A 20,022-nucleotide genomic window follows, 5' to 3' on the forward strand; every position below is an offset into this window, starting at 1 on the left:
AGCATTGGTATACAAAAATTGCAGATTCCCTCTAGATCTTGTGCCGGCTTTAGAACTGATATATAAGTCACTAACTACCGTAGTCCTATGCCGATTTTTATCCCCTCTCTAATGCAATTTATTCTGCCTATAAGGATCAATAAATACACAATCGGTGCTAAAGTTTCTCTCTCTTACACTCAACCTTTTCAATATTAGTTTCCCTGCCCAATAACTTCAACCTGTTCAGAAAACAATAACTTCTTCAATCGCTTATGTCCTTCCATGTTAAGATGCAGTCCATTTCTAGCATACAACTGCCTTTTTTTCCTTCAAACACACTCCAAACATCAAAAAACTCCAGACCTCTTTTTCTGCACATTCTTGCAATCATATCATTCATTATCATTGCTTGTCTACTTAACTCGTAATTGTCAAAACGAGGCAGCACACACACTATTCTCCCATTGACACTTTTCCTCTTCACAATATCTAATAATGTTCTTAAATCTTTTCCTACCCGATTTATACTACCTCTCAGGTCATTCGTACCCACCATAACTATCATCTTGTCTGCTTCATGCCCTCTCTTTATTGCTAAAGCCACTCTTTCTATTGTCCCATCAGCCAAGCACTCCTCATGCATACCACTCTCCATACCCTTAATCATAGAATCACCATATATTTTACCACTCTTAACTTCATTCAAGTCCACACTCATGGACTCATTCTCTACACTATTCAGCATGACTCTCCCAGCTTCATTACTCAACTCTTTATTACTTACCACCCCCACTCTCACTACATCTCATTTCTTCTAGGCTACTTGTGGTTTTATTATGTTGACTCCCAATCACTCCCATACTATTTATTACTGAATCATTCACCAAAGACTCACCCATATGTAATCCTGTTCTAGTTACTTCAGCTAAAGTAATCTCTATAGTCCTAATTTCTCTGTTTAACACATTAAACTCAGCTTTAACTTCCAGTATCTCCTTACCGATCACTTCCACTTCCTCATAAAGAAGATGAAGGTCATTTTTCATTTTCATAAACTCCCGCCGAAGTTCTTCCGCTACGGTCCCGATGTCAGCTTCCATTCCTAAACGCTCCAGCCTATCCCGACACTTCTCACATACGTCGACATTTTCGTTCTTCTCATTTTGCCAGACCGACCACAGATCCTTCACATTTTTCGGTGCATACACGTAGCAGTTTCCGCAACGCATCCATTGCGAAAAATCTAACGCTGAGCCAGCCTTTCGTGTAGTAGTAGAAGTCCTGCACGCCGCTGACGTACATTTCTTGTTGGACGCCATCTTTACACGTTGATATAGTGAAACAAACGGCAATGAAAACACAATATATACAACACACTTCTAAACAATAATACCACTCAATTATGCACTATGAAATGAAAATATTATATGCTGTATATTACATTGATAGTACTGCACTGTAGGAAACTGATCAGGCTAGGGATTTGGGGTGGTGGACAGAGTTGTAGTTCAGAGGGCATATCGCAAAAGTTGGCAAAATAGTTCAAAAGTTTACTTGGATGTTGAAGAACACATTGACAAATAGGGATAAGAAGATATTGTTCCTCTTTATAATACTATAATACTTCTACATCTTGATTGCTGTGCACAGATTTGGTCACAAGGTTTCTTAAGGGATGAGGCAGTGGAAAAGAACCAGAGATAGTAACCAAGATGGTTGCAAGCCAGTGAATTGCAAAGTTTAGTTGACAGGTAGAAAAGAGGAGACATAATAAAAACTTACTAAAGGGATTCTATAAGATTTATATAAAAATAGTTTTCACTGCATTATGAGTAGGGAAGAAACTACAGATTGCCTCTGTAAGCTGTATGAGAGTGTGGTTACTAGGGTTGTGAGGACTAGATTTACTTGGAGTGGTAAATGATTAAATGTGTTACCAGAAGTACTTGTGAGTGCTCTGACAGTGAAAAGACAGATGATAGACATTTTGTGAATAATGGTTAGTGTGGTTCTCTAACAATGAATCTTCTGATACCGTGGAATTGCCAATAATAATAATAATAACAACAGCTTAGTTTTGATTTCAATTTGACTGTGTTTATTGGCAAAGTGATTCAAAATAATAAACGTAATTCTGCTCTGGCTGAATAGAATTTAATGAAATTTTGAATTTAAGATCAGTACTTAAATTTTAAATGAAATCATTTGTTGATCATCAAACTGGGATAATTTTTTTTCTAAATGATATCAGTTTGTGTTTCAAATGGCAAATTTAGAGAAATCTATTATGTCTACAATACATATGCCAAAAACAGTTGTAGAGTGTCTTGATAATGACTGATGTCACTTATACAAGAATACTATTGTAAAACATCTCTTTATGATTGTGCTGATAATTTCAGTAAACAACAACAGCAAAAAAAAAAATATTGAAATTAAGTTTTATATTTTTATATAGTTTTGACTGTTAAAGATTATTACTTAAGCTTTAAGCATTTGAGATTTCAGTTCTGTTATTGAAATTGATGGTTGGATTTTGTTGCCACTTGGTATGCAGTGTTAAATTGACTCGCCAACCCTGTTGCATAACTATGTGTGTGTGTGTATGAATTGTTTCATGCAAAGCTAGGCCATGTCTTTGCAGTTCAAACCTTTGAAATACTTTTTATGATTCCTTTAATGCATGACATTATACATATCTGCAAGGAGATGTGTTTTGCATTATGGGAGAAACTGAGATAGGAGTGATGTTATCTTGGTCCACCTTTGCTACGAGTTTTCCAGTGTTGTACTACCTTACCCCAGTCCTGAAGATATTTTCAGGCGCAAACTTTGTTTGCTCAAACTTGGAAAAAGGATTAAACTAAATTTATTATAGTCTAACCAAGTGAAAAATAAACTTTCAACATCTTTCTCTAAATCCAGAGTAATTTAATAAAAAGGTGGCACACCTTTTGGCAACTCCTATAAGTAAAGATGACCTCTCCATTGCTTCTGCTTAGTATCTCCACTTCTGGGCCTGGCTTCCACTGAAGAGACCTCAATAAAGGTCGAAACTAGTCTGGGTAGTGGCCCTTCCCTTAATGCATAACATTATACATATCTGCAAGGAGATGTGTTTTGCATTATGGGAGATACTGAGATAGGAGTGATGTTAGCTTGGTCCACCTTTGCTACAAGTTGCCTGGTGTTGTACTACCTTACCCCCAGTCTTGAAGATATTTTCAGACGCACACTTTGTTTGCTCAAACTTGGATAAAGGATTAAACTAAATTTATTATTTTTATTATTATGTCTATTGGTTTCATTTTTTTTCTGGCACTGTTACTGTCAGGCTGAATAGTGACTAATAGTTATTATTATTATTATTATTATTCCTGATACCTCCAAGGAGTCTGAAGACTCATCGCGGGAGGACACCTACAACTGTCTCAACCACTACACCGAACCTCTACTATAATCAACATCATATACCGCCCACCTCCAACACCACCGCAACTAGTATTTTTTTGTCTGTATAAATTGCGTGTGTTCTGAAGGCCCGATTTGTCTGTATGTATGCAGGATGAAAAACCGGTTTCAGCCTTTTTTGAGGCTTCATCAGTGAGTAGCTAGACCTAATACCGAAGTGTATAGCGAAAAGAACTTATGTACTCTGCAAACGAGTTTCCCAAACAGGTGCAACCATTAAATTACTTAAGAATAAAGAGCTAATAAGCTTCATTTCAGCAATGAAAACATTACTTAAATTAAGAGGATATTAAATCCCGCATAGTTTTAAAACCAAACAAGAAACTCAAAGATCGTTCGCAGAGTACATAAGTTCTTTTCGCTATACACTTTGGTATTAGGTCTAGCTACTCACTGATGAATCCTCAAAAAAGGCTGAAACCGGTCTGGGTAGTGACCTCCCTCCATAATGTAATAACAGCATACATTTCCTAGGAAATGTGTTTTTACATTATGGAAAATACCTAAGAATAGCGATCAGAACTTTACCACCTTTGCAACGAGCTGCCCGGTATTGTACTACGCACTAGGATCACTTGCATTGGCTAACGCTAGTGTCGCCGATACTTTATAGTTTACTATATTCGGCAAGAAACTCTCTGATTCTGATCTTTGAGTTTCTTATTCGGTTTTAAAACTATGCGGGATTTAATATCCCCTTAATTTAAGTAATGTTTTCATTGCCGAAATGAAACTTATTAGCTCTTTATTCTTAAGAAACTATTTACATTTTTGCATACAGAAATTTATCTGCTGCCCTACATTTCTCTTCTAATAAAAAGATGCACTCATGCCTTTTAAATATCCAATATGATAAAGATGGGTATGACCTGGAATCAAGGGAAAACAGTTGGATTTCAAGAAGGTTCTAAGATAAATAAGGGGAAAAAGAAATGGCTCAAGTTAAGTATGGAGAAACCACATCAAATGAGTGGTATCATGGAACTAGCTATTGTGTTTAATAAGCTACTGTGTTTATATACAAATGCTAGAAGTGTAAGAAACAAGGCAAATAAAATAGTTGCATTAATTGAGTCTGTTCACTCCAAAATTGTTGGAATAAGTGAGATATGGTTTGGTTGGATGAGGACAACATCCTGATAGGAATAGAGATGGATGGATGGATGGAAGGGTATGATGTGTTTTGTGAGGATAGAAAGGGTAAAAAGGGAGGAGGGGGAGTGCTATTGATGATAGAGAAACACTTATGTCCTTACAAAGTAGAGATGCAAAAGGGAAATAGTGCTAGTGGTTTTGAGGCAGCATGGTGTTAGAGGTGAATAGAATGAAATACTTAGTTGGTTGTTATAGACCTGGAATACCTTTTATGATTGTGTCTATTAGTTTCATTTTTTTTTCTATCACTGTTACTGTCTGTCTGAATAGTGACTAATAGTTAATTGATTACTCACTTCAGTTAATTTCAAGAATCTTCATATCTCTATCTCTCTCTCTCACTCACACACATACACACATCCCCCCAAACTATTTATATTTTTGCATACAGAAATTTATCAGCTGGCCTACATTTCTCTTCCAATAAAAAGATGCAATATGGATGGTAGTGACTATGAAATGTATAATCCAATTAGCCAAGCAAATTAAAAAAGAGTGATCATTATGGGCAATTTTAATTATGGCAATATAGACTAGGATGATGAGATAGCAACTGGAAATAAAGAAAATGAGTTTTTGAGGGACAACTTGATCATCACATCAAAGGATGTAATTATAAATGAGGTATCAGATCACTCTCCAGTTGGTGAGAGTGACATGAAGTGATTACCTGAGTGGTTGCCAGCAGTTTGAGGACCTCTGTGAGCAAAGGGTATATGGAACTAGAAGGCTGGTGATTATGAGGAGTTATCTGGAAAAGAGATCAATGCAGCTTGGGGGATATTCAAGAACTATCTAGTAGAAGCAATGTCTAAATGTATTCCAAGGGTCAGAAGATTTAACATAGGTAGATGTGAAATGGATGAATGAAGAGATTAAGCACGGATATAGAGAAAAACAGCATTATGGAAGCAGCATAAAAGAAGTGGTAATAACCAATTCCATGAGGATTACAAAGACCAGGCAAGGAGGGTGACTTGGTGGGCAAGAGTAGCAAAAGTGAAGTATGAGCAACAGTTAGCTAACGAAGACAAAAAGAATCCTAAGGAGTTATATCGATATGTATCCAGCAAAAAAAAAAAATGATTATGGAAGGATGACAATGATTGGAGAAAATGGCATAAGGACAACTGCTGCAAAAAGTATAGTGGAGATTCTTAATGAGCAGTTTATAAAGTCTTTCATTCTTGCGAATGTGACATCATGGAGAGACTGAGTGTAGTTGATGACAGGGAGGAGAGACTGTAAGTGAGCAAGAAGTGTATGGGGGAATTGAGCAAACTTGATGTTAATAAGCTGTGGGACTTAATAATATATCACTACATATTCTGAAGGAATGTGCCAGGGAGTTGGCATCTGCCTTGACGTCTTGCACTGGGTTGAGTTCCAAAGAAGTGGAAGGAGAACAAGATTGTGCCGCTTCATAAGGCAGGTGATAGAACTTGAGCATCAAATTATAGGCATCTCTGTGTGTGTGTGTCAGGTATTGTGGTTAAGTTATTGGAGAAGCTGGTGAAGACTTAGATCCAGAATTGGGTTGACAACAATGGTATTATCTTTTATGGACAGCATGGATTTGCTAAAGGGAGGTCATGTTTTAGTAATCTACTTATTACAATAAGGTGACAGCTTCCTTGGAAAGAGGAGAGCTATGCACAGTAGTAAGCTTAGATTTTGTAAAGGCTTTTGATACATTACCGCATGATAATTTGGTAGTTACTAGAGCAGATGGGGTTGGATATTAGATTAGTGCAGGGTTTTCCAAACAGTGTTCTGCGGAAATTGAATAAGTATTCCGTAAAAAATTATCAAAATGAATATTAGACAAGTTCAAACATGTTTGAAAATCAGGTACTCCTCATTTTGCATGTGGACTGTGCTGTTAAGGCCAGCGTGTACCTTGTCTCAGCCGCCAGTGGTTGTTGATATCTCCAAGCGCGAGTAAAGTACGGAGGTATCTGTTCTAGTAAACGTGCGGTCACAAGCAAGGTCAATGTGATGCGATTTGGCCCAGCACGCCTGTAATGTGCACTGTCGCATTTTTGCAATGCGATACAGCCTGCTTTGGTGATAGTGTGTGCTTAGCTTTATATTGAATATGAGACCGATGATACTTGACTCTAACTGAAGTTTCCCTAATTTTTCCGTCATAGAAAAAATTTGAGAAACGCTGGATTAGTGCATTGGATCAGAGACTGACTGATAGGTGTCAGCAAAATGTGTATATGGGGGGGAGCAATATCCCAGAAGATTAAGGTCACTAGTGGTGTGTCTCAGGGGGTTTTAGGCCCATTGCTGTTTAACTTGTATGCTAATGATATTGGCGAAGATTTGGATGGGGATATTCAGTTGTTTGGAGATGATACAAAGTTGGGATGAACTATGAATAGTAGAGAAGATGTTGTAGCTTTACGAGAAGACTTGAATAGATTGAGTGAATGGGCATGGAAATGGGGATGAAAGTTCAATGTTGGGAAACAAAGATGGAATGTAGAATTTATGCTCGGTGTGAAAATATTGTTGTAGGTGGAGGAAATAAGAGATCTTGGGGTGATAGTGGATAAGGATCTGAAATTTAGGGGACACATTGCCAAAATTGTGAGGACAACACAAAGAATTCTTGGAATGATGCAGAGGACACTGACTTGTAAAATTAAGATTCTTGTTCCATTGTATAAGACTTTCATTAGACCACACATGGACTACTGTGCACAGATATGGTCACCTGGTTTTCAAAATGATGAAGAGATGTTGGGTCCAGTGGCGACTGACTAAGGTAGTTAATGACCTCTCAAATGTCGAATATGAGAAAAGGTTGAGAAGGTGCAATTTACAGAGTCTAATGGATTGGAGGAGGAGGGGAGAAATGATAGAGACCTAGTTAGTAAGGGGTTGATATATAGGATCAATGTTGGAGAGGTTCTACAGAAAACAATGGGAGATCAGGGGAGAATCAGAGGTCATTCCTGGAAGCTGTATAAAGGAGGGTGTGAGCAGGAGAGTGAGAAGAAGGTTTTTTGCATGCAGAGTTGTGATTGGAATACCTTGCCTGAGAGTCTGGTGTCTGCAGAGAATTTAAGTGTTTAAAGCATGGTATGATGAGCTGTGTGTATGACAAATGGACTCCCCCTAGATGAGTCTTTGATTCCATGGGTCTTGGGATAATAATAAGATATTATTATATATCATTATTATATCGCTGGCCTGGCTGGCCGAGTGGTTATCATATCCGCTCTCCAGCCAAAAGACCAAATCCCGCCGTGGGCTTGGATGTTTGTGATTGTCTGTGAAAATACTAGTGGTGTTGGTCGTCGATAGATGGCATTGGTGTAGATTATGAAGGTAGTTGCCGTTGGTGGAGTAGTGGAGACAGTGAGTTGTAGGGTAGGTGCCCTCCCTCGATGAGTCTTTTGACTCCCTGGAGGTGTTACATAATAATAATAATATTCATTTAAACACGTGATTTTTGGTTCATGTTGGATGTAAATGGGTGATCAGTCTTCTACATTTTTTCTATACATGATTGGTCATTTCCCAGGCAACTTAGCAGTGTTGAAGTTTAAAATCACTGTTCCTTTTTTATTTTGTCAATTTTGCTTTTGTAATTACATATGTAACCATTTAAAATAGATTTAAATCTTATATGTATAAAAAATAAAAATCATTATTTTATTATTCATTTACTAGCAGTTAAAATTATGTTGAATGAAAACTATCTAATAAAGCTAAACATCATTACAGGCTTTCTTCCTCAGTGATGCGTATACCAGAGAAATGTGCAAACACAACTGATGTAAACTATGAGTCTATATCATTCCCATTTGATTTCTCTAGCAATGCTGAATTTTTTGTGACTACAGGAACATTAACTCTTCTGTACACATTTGGAATATCAGTTTTCTATGTATTCTTCCATCGAATGTATAGCACTAATCCTCTTCCACCAGTTGTAGTAAGTAGCATTCAAACATTATTGACACATTCTGTCTTATTAATAGGAAACTGTTCTTAGTTGAAAAAAATTTCCCTAAATTTTAATAACTGATTCTCAAGTATAATGTTCCAAAACTTTTACTATGTAGAAATATAAAACTAAGACTTTTTTTTACAGCCTTTTGGAAAATTAATAGCACTAACAGTATAATATAGTATAGTGACTAGAGATGTGATTTACAAAAATATATTGCTAATAAAGTGTGTGTACACAAAAGTCAGATGTAAACTGTTATAAAGAGCAAACTTCTTTAATTCCATGTATTGTGATTGTCTGTGAAAATATTAGTGGTGGTGGAGACGGAGAGTTGTATAGTAGGTGCCCTCCCTCGATGAGTCTTTGGACTCCCTGGAGGTGTTACATAATAATAATATTAGTAGTAATAATAATAATAATAATAATAATAATAACTTCCACTACTTGCCCACTTCTTTATATATGATGTTCTTTTTTTTTTATTATGAGATATCTGCCATTTTACTTTCTTATTCCTCCTTTCAATTCTCTATTTTGGTCCAGTTGTCAGGGTACCTTAATGTAAGAAATAAGTATATTCTAAATTTGGTTGAATATAGTTTTCATAATTGCAGCTCAACAATTATGTTTAGGGTATCTGGGTAAAAAAGGACCCTACCTTTATTTTAGCCTGATCAGGCTGAACTTTACAGGAGACTTTTAGCAATGTAAGAAACGGTCCATTTTGACTACTCTAGAGCCAGAGCTTCACAGTTGTTTATGTTGAACTTGCATTTCTTCATATTTACCTTGAAGTTAACTTGTTTTCCTCTTTTTCAGTTTTGAGAAGAATGTCTGTTTTGATATATATCTTGCATTTGGAGATATATTCTTGCATTTTCTGATTTGGAAATATCTCGCATATGGGTGATGGGACCAATCCAACAAAGTTGGTGGTGGATGATGTTATCACACCTGTCTTTCCAGTGAATCTTTGAAGATTCTTTGAAGGCTATGTTGGTATTTTTCCAGTTTTTTTTTTTTTTTTTTTTGCCTACAGTAGATAGTAGTACATGTGTCTCAGTCATTTAGAAAAGTTGAGATGACAACAGCCCTATAAACCAAAAAGAGGTTGGTTGCAGCATGGGATTCCTGTCATATGGCTTGCTCTCTTCAGTGTTCAAAAACTACGTTAGCTCATTTCAAATAGCAGTGAATTTCTTCAATCAGCATTTGCTGAGAGATGACCTTTAATTTTAAGGTCATAGCACGAAGGTTTTGTTCCCTATGTTGAACTTGTTATCACATTGTGAAGATCATGTTGATCATTTCACAGAATGGTCCGAAACTGCAATGAGATTTGGAAGGATTTTTTTTTTTTTTTCAGTAAGAGGAAGCAATTAATTAACAAGAATACAAGGAAATATCTGCCAAAATAATAGATTAAAGAGAAATGTCCTGATAATTGTCACAGTACTTGAAATCTAAAATTCTTCCTTCAAAAATCTCAGCAGAATCAGCAGCCCTGTTGAATTTTACGTTATTGGGAATATCATTTCTCAATGATATTTCAATCTTCTTGGGAATATCATTGAGAAATTTATCAATGACAGCTGTCTACTGATTGAGAAGATCTTCGAAACGTTCCCTATGGTGAGTATTGATAGACACTATCTTTGAATCGTGTTGATCCTTCCTTTTCTGAGATGAGATTCGAATTATGAGTGAAAAGATCCATAGAATGTTTTGATCGTACCAAAGAAGCCATGTGAATCACAAATGCTAGTAAGACAATTCTAAGTTTGCATTTCCTTAGATTTTTGGAACACACCATTGATTTTTTAAAACTTGTGTTCTTCTGTATCTCGGATTTTTTTTCTGCAGTTAGAATCATTCTGGCAGGAATGGAAAGCTCTCTATTTATTTTTGATCAGAAGTGGATTTTTCTGTCATTTTCATCAACCAGAGTTGATTATACTAGATTTGTAGCCAATCACCTCTTCACATGTATTATGAATGGTAGGCTTTTTAGCCAGTGCAGCTCAACAATTTCAGGATGTTTAGTGAGCAAGTTTTTGAGAAACTGCTGAAACCAGATATATCTTGCAAGTTAAATCCCTAAGTTTGCATCTTAACTCCCCCCCCACACACACACACACACTTAAATGGTTTCTTAACAACCATGATAGTGGAACAATTGTTATCACTAGTTGTAGTTCTGAGAAGGATATCATTATGATTATTCAACTGCCTGTAACCTGAGTGAGGGTGTTTCTGCAACATATTGAATTTGTTCATTTGATTAAAAAATAGCATTGGTGATGACAAGGCTGTTTCAGTACACTTTCATCACCATGAAAGTTCCATTACAGTTTAATTTCTCAGCATTCTCCTTAAGAGTTCCCTGCCAGAGTGGTTGCAACCAAAGCAAGCATTTAAGTCAAGAAGAATCATTCTGTCTTAGGATACCACCTTGTGTATTCCTATTTGGCATAAGAATTTTCTTTTTAAGTTATCACCTAGAATTTGAGCATAGGCCAACCTGGTTGGCCTAGTGGTTGTTTTTAGGTGGAAGATAAATTTTGTTGCCCAGTGTGAGACCACCATCCTGCTTAAGAGACAAGTGGCTCTTGAAAGAGGTCCATGTTTGGTCTCTAGAGCAGGGTTTCTGGACTATGTAAAAAAATAAATTAAAAATACAAAAAAATATGTAAATTTGATAAAAATAGGAAAAAAATCCTTAGCCCCACTTATAGTACAAAATGTACTATAGGCAGTGGTTAAATTCAGCCAGGGCTCGGCCCCGGAACTTTTTTATGCACTGAGCCCTGGACCCAGAACATTTTTCTGTTTTGCGACTTTTCTCCCTTTACAGTAATTATGCCTACACTATTGTGTTATTATTCAGCAATTGTTTACAGTTTTGAATATGTATATAAAGTCAATATCAACAGTCGCCTGATTATAAATGCATGGTCAAAGTGACGGGGAGGTTTGGAGCTTCCTGTAATGTGTTATCTTGCAGCATAGTGTAGCGGAATTTTGACAGACTTGTAGCGATATTTTGTCTTTCTGGTTGGCAACACTGTCAGTAACCAACAATAGAACAGCAGATTAGCAGTTTATCAGAGCTCGTGATTGTGAGAAGCACAAACAAAATCATGTAATATTTTTATGTTGATGTAGGCCTACTACTGTATTTACTCGAATATAACTCGCACTTTTTTTTCCCAAAATTAAGGCTAAAAAATCGGGATGCGAGATATGGGCAGGGATTTTCGGAAACTAAAGTTTTCAGGAAGAAACTGAAAATGGGTATGACTTACCAAGAATCTCCTATTCGCTATCTCTATTTCCGGCCTAGAGAGAAGTTTCCTTGTGTGCATCCTACCCAAATAGTGTCGTCTTCTTTCCTATTATTTCAAGCAAAAGTTACCAGTAATCGGGACCATCGCCAGATTAGATCGCACCCTGAGGCAAAGAATTAAATATCGCCCCTGATGGATTATAAGACAAAAATATAAGAAAATCTCCAATTGCTATTTTGTTTTTATTACAAGAGAAACATCAATGCAAAACAATTACATAATAATATTAATTAAATGTTTGCTCAACGGGGATATCACACAATAAAACTGTTTATAAGCTCTTATAAATTTAAATTATAAGCTGTGTCCACCTCTATCGATGTGATTGCTAGACCAACCAACCAATCTTTCTTGGGTCATTGCTGTTTGCAAATAATTTTTAATCAGTTTAAGCTCGGAAAAACTTCTTTCCGCACTTGCTATGCTAACAGGAATTGTTAACAATATCCTTACGGGTGGTGATTACATTGGGATAAATTTCTACAAGATTTTGGTTTTATATTATATATATACAGTAGAACTCGGTTATAACGAATTCAATGGGACTGCATATATTTGTTTGTAATAACCATTATTCGTTATATCCAAGAAGGTCATAATTTGAGCGAATTAAAAATGTTTTCAGATTTTTCTCAGCCTAGGTATATTGGGTAACATAAATACATATGTGCATATATAAAGAACAAAAATTTATTTTTAAAACTTCACATTTTAACATAAAAAATCATCAAGTGTGCTTTGCTTTGCACAAGACACATATTTCATGCGTTTGAAATTGTTCCTTATACCACTAAGATGCTTGAATGTGTCGTCTGAACTTACAGATTGCGATTCCATAAATCTTGTTAAAATATGTAAAGCACTTTCTGCTTCACACCAGGTAAAGATTTTCTCATCATTGCTATTTTCTTCCTTGGAGTCACTACTAGTATTATCTTCTTCTGGTGTATGAGAGATTTGTTTTAAGATGTCAGCGTCTGTCGGTATACCCGAAGTTGCGATGCCATTATCAATGTGTATAAAATTATCAATCTCTGCGCACGTTTCAAAATTGTTCAAGTTTCTTGCTTTTAACCATGCTGATAACGGTAAGTTATCATCTTCATATTCACACTCGTATTCTACAAGACTGGCTTTCTTAAAACAGTTTTGTATCGTAGACGATGACACCAAATTCCAAGCATCACTCATTAAACGTATTGCGTGAAGTACACTGATCTTCGAGTCATAAGCATAAGCATTTTCTGCGGATTTTTCTCTGCGTTCTATCAGTTCTAAGACTAACAGATGATGAAAATGAGATTTAAAACATCTAATTATGCCTTGATCAAGTGGTCACAAGACAGATGTCAGATTCGGTGGCAAAAAAAACAAGTTTTATGTTTGTTAAATTAGCCACTACAGGATGGGCAGGACAGTTGTCTATCAATAACAAAATTTTCCGGTTTTCACTGCAAAGATTTTTATCCCACTTGCGAATTTCATTTTCGAAAATTGAAGATGTCATCCAGGCCTTCTAATTCGCTGTATAATCAACGGGAAGTTTCTTTATGTTTTTAAAGCATCTAGGCTTTGCCAATTTTCCAATTACAAGAAGCTTTCTTTTATCACTACCGGTCATGTTCGCACAAACTAAAACTGTGAGTCTATTTTTGGACAACGGACAACGCCTCGCTACTTACTTTTGCGTAGACAATACTGTTTCTGTTCTTAAAGTGATCAATCCACCCATTGTTGCATTTAAAATCGCTATAACCAAGTTGAACAGCAAATTTTTCGGCTTGAACTTTCAAAATTGGTCTGCTAATAGGTATGCCAGCAGTTCTTTGCACTTTAAACCACAAAAGAAGTGCCTCGTCAATGTCACTTTTATTACACTTTTTAAGTTTTTTACACTTAAATAAATTGTTTTCAAAAGCTTTTAGAGTCAACTCACGATCCTTCCAAATTGTTGATATTGTAGATTGGGACAAACCATACTTCTTTGCTACTGTCAGATTTGATTCACCACTTTCCACCTCCCATATAATTTCTACTTTTTTGGAAACTGATAAAATTTTCCGTTTGACTCCCGACATTTTTCCACAACCAGAAAATGCATACATACGAAATGTCAGTCAGTAAAGGAACGACTAACGTGTATTCATTCGTTATTCCTGCAACAAATTCGTAATAAACATGAAATACATGCTTAAATCAAATGTAATTCAAATATACCCTGAAAATTATTCGTTATAAACGTGAATTCACTGTAACCGTGATCGTTATAACCGAGTTCTACTCTATGTGATAAAATTTGGTGAGGACTACTTTTCTCTTGTATTATTTTTGAGAGAATTTTTAATTTTTCAAATAAATCTATTGCATCCACATCAGATGTTGTAAGATATCTTGTTGCCCTAATATGCCGCCTTCTGCAATATGGCTGAACGAGCCCTCTTAATTAAGCAGCACTGTGAAGGCAGGCTGCCTCTATGTGTAGTACCATCGACAGTACCGCCAGTAATTTACAAGACTTGAGATACGTAATGAACAATCCTCATGAGTGACTAGTGAGAAGTGAAAGCAGGGTGCAAAACAGACTGCAATGGCAGGTTATTAAGACGTGCATATGATTGGTGCAGTATTAACAAAAGATTGCATAACTGAAAGATAAAACAAGCTGAAAATTAGGTTAAAATACTAACTCTCTTCAACCGAATTCCATAATATGTGAAACTGCCATAACAACATTCACTGTATATATATATTTCTTAGTTTTAACAGATTTACGAATTTTAACATGTATGGTTGAATTTTATTGCTGTTTTGAGGCAGGCAGACTTACACGCAACTAACTAATAACAGTTTTTAGTTAGACGCTGTGTTTGCCGATGCAATATATGGTTTTGCTTGAGTCTATACAGCATAATTTCTGTATGAGGGGACATGTCATTCGTTAATTAGTGTCGTTTTTATCCCAATTGTCTCTAATTGCATTATTTGTTGAGAAATATATCACACAGACTGCTCGTACCTTATTCACTGATATAATGAAAGTATTTGTTTTTCTTGTCTCTGCAGTATAGTGGCTATTAGAGAGGGCGTGTTGTTTACTGCGCGGAGCAAGTTACTATCACCCCGACGTGAATGTGTTTAAGCTTTTTTTTTTCATGTGCAGTGTAAATGCGAAACTTTAATTTCTTTTTTCAAAATGTGAAATCAGGGGTGCGAGTTTATATGTGAGGGCGAGTTATATTCGAGTAAGTATAAGTACTGTATTTCAACTATGGATAAGTATATTGGTACCTTTTTTAAATGGAAAAATAGCTCGGATGACAATGATAATACAAAATGAGTTTGTAATGACAGTTTTGTATTATTTTGTATTAAAGAGGTCTGTAAAAAATCCACAGAAACCCAGAATGCCCATCAGTTGCAATGTGATAATATTAATACGTTGAACGAAAGGAAAGATTTGCCAACTTGTTGGACACTCGACTAGTGGATTGCATTCAAAGGTAAATATAATTGGTTATTTTGTAAGATGGTGGTTTGGGGTGTATAACGTGCAAAGGTACAGACCCTAGGTGCAAGTTCTTCATATATAGGTATTCAATTAGCATCAGAGTGGATAAATGGATTAATACGTATTAAAGGGGAAGGGTCTAAACAAACTCCACCAGAATAAATAAATAAAATTTTAAAAAATGTTGTGACAATCTAACAATAGCCTCACATTTATGATCCTTACTTTAAGGGCTCTGGAACTTATTCTTTAGAATACGCTCTGGAGCCCTTATTTTTTCCCCTTCTGCTCTCCATTTTTAAAAGAAGGTATATCCTCATCTGCCTACTGTCTCAGTTATCCATGTCCAGCCTGGCAAATTTTTGAGAGGACAGTTATATCAGTGTTTAGTCTTTTCAGTTCATAGGCAACTAGAGTAGTCTTTCATATTTGTCAGTAGTATGGTTATCCATGGGTCCAAACATTCCAAGATAGGAAGAAAATGCATTTCTTCCTAACTTGGAATGTTTGGAAGTATTTTACTTGTTCTGTAGGTTCTCCATTGAGAATGCAGTTCAAGTTTTCTATGTTGCTCCCCAGTGGCGTAGCTAGAGCTTTTGCTGCCCGGGCAGTCCCTGAATTTGCCACTCTTCTCAATACACACCAAAAATACTACAAAAAAGTCAATAAGACGTGTAGCATTTCTGACAATCGGAGGCTTAGTCACCGTCACCACTGGTCAGACTGTCAGGCATTTTCACCACAGTTGCCTGATCTCCGTAAACTCCCAAACACGCAGCAGTATGATGGATTTGTTCAAATCTAGACTCTAGATCAGGGGTGGGCAACTTTTTTAAGTGTGTGTGTGTGCCAAAATCGCCAAATCTTTGATGCAAAATTTTCTCACGTACCAACTGAAATTTTGGGGAATGTATTATTATTTGGTGTCTTTTAAGTATTGGGAAGACCTTTTCAAATAATCAAAAATCACACTAGAATGGTAAAATCAAAGAATATTGTAAGAGTGATTATTGAAAGTCGTGCAAGATTGAATGAATGTAAAAATTAGTTGCGGAATGTTTACTTAAAGGTCCTTCTACCCTTAAAGGCACTTCTACCTTGATATCGTGAATATTTTTTATTTGCGTTTAAGTGTAATTCTAGCTGCCATATGAAGCTGCACAATTTAAAGACGCAATTTTTAACATCAAGAGTAAACAATAATTCTGATTTTTTTTTTTTTTTTTTTTTTTTATAAAGATCAGTCAGACATAATTTTTTTCACGTTTTCCCAATATATTGAAGTGCACAATCTCATTAATCGTTCTTGACTAAAGTACAATAAAAGAAAATGAAATTAAAGATATAATTTTATTACTTCTTAATCCCTTATGAGTAATACATAAAAATTACAGACAAAATAAATTTATTTTGCCTACATAATATATTAAACAGAAATTAATCTTACCATTTTTAGCAGAAAACATCAAATCAAAACTAGAGAGAGAAAAATAGCAGACATTTTATTTATTTAGCATCAATGAGACTTCTGCTGTTGCTGCATCACTAATGACAAATAATTTATATCAGGTTTATATTTTGTAACCTGTAGAAATATGCATGCACTACTAGTTTCATCTGTAAGGTTACTCCTGTTACGAGACTTAACAAAGTTCATCACTGAGAACAATGATTCACAAGATTATGTAGATGCAAAAATGGATAATGATGCTATTGCAAGGGTTTTTAAACATACAAAAGTTTTGGGAATAGCGTTTCAAGTTCTTACTACGTCTTTTTCCGCACCTCTCTCTGTTACTCCCATCTCTAATCACTCCTTTTCAATATTTTCCAAGTCAACTCTGAGATCAACAAATTTTTGCCTCCAAATTGTGAGTTACTACTTTGAAAATCAATCAACTGCATTTCAAAATCATCCATATTTATCCACGAAAACATCTCGGAGTTTATTTGAAGATGTTTTTGTGTTCTGTAATTTGAGGTTCAAGTCATTTAACTGTTCGCAAAAATCTGCAAAAAACATCAGTTTACAAACCCACACGATGTCATACATTTCTTTATAACACATTTGTTGATTAGTCAAAGAGAGATTTATCTCATCCAAGCATTCAACAAATCGTTTCTGAACAAGACCTCGACTAAGCCAATGAACATTGTTGTATATTATTAGTCCTTTGTACACCAAATTCACTTCATTCAATAGATTCTGAAATTGTTTTTATTCAAAACATGTGCAGAAATGTAATTAACAACCTTGGTTACTATTTGCATCACTTCTTGAAATTCCTTTAGGCACATAAATTCTCCTCATGTAGGATGCAATGAAAACCTATCAGTGGATGACCACCATATTTTGCAAACAGATTTACAAATCCTGCTTCCTTACCAATCATGCTGGGCACACCATCTGTCATGATGGATACCACTTTTGAAATATCAATTTTCCAAATAGATAATTCGTTCATAACTGCTTTATATATTTCAACCCCCACTAAGCTCAGGTAGTGTTACAAGGTTAATCCTCTCTTCGCATACTTCATCATCCCTACAAAATCGAGCAAAAATTGCCAGCCTAGCTGATGATGTAATGTATGTGCTCTCATCAACACAAATAGAAAAGAACTGACATGAAGCCAAATCTTTTGTTAATTGTTCTGCTGTATTCCTTTCCAAGTATTTTATCCTTAATTGTTTTTCTACTCACTGACAATTCTTTAATGTGCTGAATAATTTTTACCTTTTCTGAAAGATTGGCAAAAAGGAAAGGAGCACATTCTAGCCATGCTTCTTTAATATACTCCCCATCACTGAGTGGTTTTCCATGTTGGACAATAACCTTTGAAACCTCAGAACTAGCAGCAGCTAAGTTGGAACTAGGCATACCTGAAATAAATTTCATCAGCATATTGGACTGTTTTTTGTTTTGCTCAGTTCACAAGAAATTAATTCTCTCTATTCTTGCTCACTTTTATTATTTAATTTCTTATGAACAGTTTCAAAATGTCTCTTTACAGAAGAAGTCTTACAAACAACTGATTTGGAACATAAAATGCATAATGGTTTATTATCTTTCTTAATCATGCCACATTTTTCAGTCCAGTATTCTTTAAATTGTCTAATATCCTTTTCATTTGAATGTCTATGTTTCTTTGCTGGTGGTTTTGACATTCTGCTCAGTCTGTAAAGAGCAGGAAGCACATAAATAAATATATATATATAAGAAAGCAATTAAATAATTGCTTTCTTCATACAGCTTTTAACTTTAATGAAATCGGATTAAGGGGTGTAAAAATGTGGACAGAGACATAGACACTGACAAAAATTATAATTTGGGCTCGGAAAATCTCATCATAATCACTCTCTGCATATACTAACCAAGTTTAAGGAAACCAAAAATTAGTATAATTATAAGCCGACCTAATAAGTTAAATTATAAGCCGTAGTACAATTATAAGCCGATCTAATAAGTTAAACATATTGATTGACAATAAATACTTCCAATCCATATTTTAATGACTTATGATTTAATAAAATCCAAATCCACATATATACACACTTTAGAAAACGTATACATCCTTTACAAAAAATATATCAAATGATGGTAAAGGAGTAATGGCACATCTGGCTGCCTGACGAATAATGCAACAACTGAACTGGACGAAACTTGTACATCACACTATATCACGAAGATATATGGCTTGTAAATAGACTCTTTTTTTCTTATTACTTTTATTACTAAAACAGTTGGTAGGATTTGCTTCTTTATTGCATTTTTATTTGGTATCACTGTACTTAATAAAATACAATTTATTAACTTAAAATATACAAGTCAGCGAAGATGTTTCAAATGTATTTATTTAATTATTTTTTGGGTTGTGTGCTGGAAAAAAGTTGTTCGTGTGCCACATTTGGCAAGCATGTGAAGGGTAAATAAAGAACGCTAGATAAAGAATACAATAAATATGTTTACAACGGTTTCGATAATGACCCAAATGATATAAATGTGTAACAGATTAAAAATACTAACGATGAATCAGGCATTTTAGCATTTTTAGGGTAAAAACAGAATCATGCTTCTTAATTTTTATACACTCATCAAAAGGGTTAGGCAAAAACCCTAATATAATAGGGAGCCACATAAATATTATTATTGGGATCCTAAAACCCTGCCGATGGCCTTAGTTATACTGAAAATTAGAAGAAGGAAAAAAAACGTTTTCACAAATTTGTACTGACTGTGTGGTGCCTGCTGCTGAGACACAGCTCCCATGGTATAAGCAATAACCAATAAAGCTATTGCCTTATCATGCATTTTATTGTTTTATTTTTAAGAATTTCGCCAGCAAAGATTGGTCGATTGGTAGATCCTCTGCTGGAAGGAAACCAATCATTTGATGCTGTTGGCACACTCTCCCTCGATGAGTCTTTGGACTCCCTGGAGGTGTCACATAATAATAATAATAATTCGAATTGTAATATGATAGGGAAATGTAACGGTTTTGTTATATTTATATTTCGTTTATTTTAGTTGTAAGTATAGTTGTTAAAAATTAATTATTAAGTAATAAAAATTACTAATTTAACATAAA

The 20,022-nt window shown here is 35.3% G+C and overlaps 1 protein-coding gene across 5 annotated transcripts in view; it reads left to right on the forward strand.

Moving 5' to 3' along the window:
* The window catches only part of LOC150108349 (synaptophysin-like), a 183,402-nt gene that overhangs the window by 137,154 nt on the left and 26,226 nt on the right, over window positions 1-20,022 (forward strand). For all 5 annotated transcript variants that reach the window (XM_090390714.1, XM_090390710.1, XM_090390711.1 and 2 more), the window contains exon 4: window positions 8,350-8,560. In XM_090390714.1, coding sequence (XP_090246840.1) covers window positions 8,350-8,560 — 211 coding nt within the window. The remainder of the gene's footprint in view (window positions 1-8,349; window positions 8,561-20,022) is intronic.

This window comes from Typopeltis vanoorti, chromosome 3 (genome assembly GCF_054136105.1).
Source record: "Typopeltis vanoorti isolate ZY-2024b chromosome 3, IOZ_Tvanoo_1.0, whole genome shotgun sequence".
In the NCBI taxonomy this organism is placed as follows: Eukaryota; Metazoa; Arthropoda; class Arachnida; order Uropygi; family Thelyphonidae; genus Typopeltis; species Typopeltis vanoorti.